The 2,612-nt window shown below is 43.6% G+C and overlaps 1 protein-coding gene across 1 annotated transcript in view; it reads left to right on the top strand.

The window, feature by feature from the left end:
• Nucleotides 1-1,697: 1,697 nt before the first annotated feature.
• LOC310817054 (uncharacterized protein) overlaps nt 1,698-2,612 on the top strand; it is a gene marked incomplete at both ends in the record, with an annotated part of 12,338 nt that continues 11,423 nt past the window's right edge. The window contains one exon of the mRNA XM_083687467.1: nt 1,698-1,729. Coding sequence (XP_083543593.1) covers nt 1,698-1,729 — 32 coding nt within the window. The remainder of the gene's footprint in view (nt 1,730-2,612) is intronic.

Genomic DNA, 2,612 nt, shown 5'->3' with positions numbered 1-2,612 from the left:
AGGTAATGCTGTTATTTCAGTCATAGATCAGGTGTGACTTGTGCATATCTTTAGTATTTTATTTCAGGTCAAGCTAGAAGGTAGTGTACTCTCCTCGCAACCTGCGTACCCTCTCCCTTACCGCTCTGTCTTCCTCTGTCTTATCCTCCCTCCCTCCCTCCTCCACCCTCTTGTCCACTCTTTCCTCATCCTTCGACTCTTTCTGTCCACTGACCTCAAGGCCGGCACGATCCTCTCCACGCGCTCCCTGGCTGTCTGAAACCCTGCAAGCTTGTAGAATAGGGCTCCGGGCAGCTGAGAGGAAATGGAGAAAAACCTCAGCCTCCCTGATGACCTAAAACCTTATCTCTCTCTCCTCCTCAACTACACCTCATCTGCATCAGCTGCTAAAGCTTCTTACTACCGTTCCAAAATTCAACCCTCTGCCTCTGACCCAAGGAAACTGTTCTCCACATTTTCCTCACTTCCTTACTGAGAAATGTTGCATTTGTCTTGAATAGTGGGAGACTTAAATATCATCAGATTTAAATCCAATTGAACATGCATTTCATTTCCTGATGATAAGATTTTAGGCATAAAGACCTCAAAACAAATAACAACTGAAGATGGCTGCAGTACAGTTCTGGTAGATAAGACCCAACGTCTGGTGGGGTCAATGAGTCGCAGACATCAGGCAGTTACTGCATGCAAAGGATTGTCAACCAAATCCTAAACATGAGTTCTTAATTTGGACACAGTCTGTGACATTAAAATGTGTTACATTTTAAGATACATGTTGTCTACTGTATGTTCTTATTGTTTGTAAACAAGTAGTTGGAGTAAAATGGGGTAACAATGTACTAAAATCATGAGCTAACTATAAGTTACATTCTTCATGAATGAATGGATGAACAGTATATTATCAATGAAGGTACAACTGCTTTACGAATTATGGATTTTGGCTTTAACAGAGATTACAGCAATGATTTCACAGATGTGTCCTCTTTCATTCACCTGCATTCTCTCTCTCCAGCTCTTCCACCTTGTTCTTCTGGACCTGCAGTTCAGTCTCACTGGCTGTCACTCTGGCTGATAAGGCTAAAATCACATAAGAGGACACAGACAGTCATAGCATCAGACTTGTAGCAACGAAAATAGAATGGAATTCATCGTTAGCGCGATGTCATAGTATCTCTTTCCATTACCTGCGTTCTCTCTTTCCACATTCCTCAGCTCCACTCTCTGCTCATCTACCTTTTCCGCCATGTACCTCAGCTCCACTCTCTGCTCATCTACCTTTTCCGCCATGTACCTCAGCTCCACTCTCTGCTCCACCACCATGTCTCTCAGCTCCTTCAGTTCAGTCCAGATGTCAGGGGTGGTGGTGGTCTGGCCGGTCTTCTGTTTGTGGGTCGTCTCTGTAGCTTCAGTCTCAGTCTGAACTTCTCTCACCCTGCTCTCTCCCCCTTCACTGTGACCGTGTTGAGTGACCGTGTTGAGTGTTGAGTCATTCTCTCTCTGACCCCTCAACTCTCCCTGAGCCCAGACAGACAGACAGAACAGCGACACCAGCAGAGCTACAGCACGCCTCATTCTGAAATGACTAATCTTCCGAAATAATGTCTGTGAAGTTTAGTACGCCTCCTTATATACACCCAAAACGTCATAGGCCACTGCATGAGAATTAAACACATGTTTCTTATGTCAATTTTAAGTTAATGCCAAGGATTCTGATAAAGCAGAACGCTGGGTGTGCTGACCTCATACTGTAGCAGGCCATTTTAATTCTCTGCACAAGGCTGTGGGAGAACTACACCTGTTACGAAGGTCTGTCTTTATCTCTGTCAAGTCAGTAGGTGTGTTTCCACTGAAGGTCTACCAGACAGCTACTTAAAGCTTTGAAGTATGTGTGAAATGTATTTGTGTGTTACTGTATTTCTACTCTATGGGTGTGTGTGTGTGTGTGTGTGTGTGTGTGTGTGTGTGTGTGTGTGTGTGTGTGTGTGTGTGTGTGTGGGCTGATAAGTGAAGTGCGAGAGTCAGTGTTTCAATGTTTCTGCCCCGTGTGTCTCCCCTCCTTGACCCTCTAATTCCTTGACCACACACCTCCCCTCATCTCTCACATCTGTCTCCCCCTCTGTACTCCTCTCCTTTCACAAATGTTTTAGGTTTAAACAGATGCCATCCCTAACCCCTAACCCAACCCACGTGCTCTGATAAGATCTACATGTTTATCTCAATCAAAAAAAAGGTGTTGTGTTCCATGGTGGTTAAAGTTAGGCCTCCTTATCTATTGGCTGTTATTGACTTGACAGAGGCGGGCCATCATTGCCCATATTTGGGTTAGGGTTTCTGTAGACAGCTGACAAGTGGAAACATTTTTATGCTGATGACATTTTTGATGTTCACATATTTGCACATCCAGAAAGTAAATAAAGATTAGTTTGTTTTCTTGTCTACCTCTCTACCCCGCAACGTGCCACTGTCAAAATAGACTAAATAGCATTATTCTGAGTAGTGCTAACCTGAACAAACACACACACACACATACAAAGTTTTTTTTTTTTTTTTTTACCTTTTATACTGTTCTTACTTTTCACATACACACACACACACACACACATACACACTCC

The sequence above is a fragment of the Argentina silus genome (assembly GCF_951799395.1).
Source record: "Argentina silus genome assembly, chromosome: 1".
NCBI classification, from domain to species: domain Eukaryota; kingdom Metazoa; phylum Chordata; class Actinopteri; order Argentiniformes; family Argentinidae; genus Argentina; species Argentina silus.
Note: the sequence above shows the minus strand (reverse complement) of the source record. Positions and strands in the feature narration are given on the sequence as shown.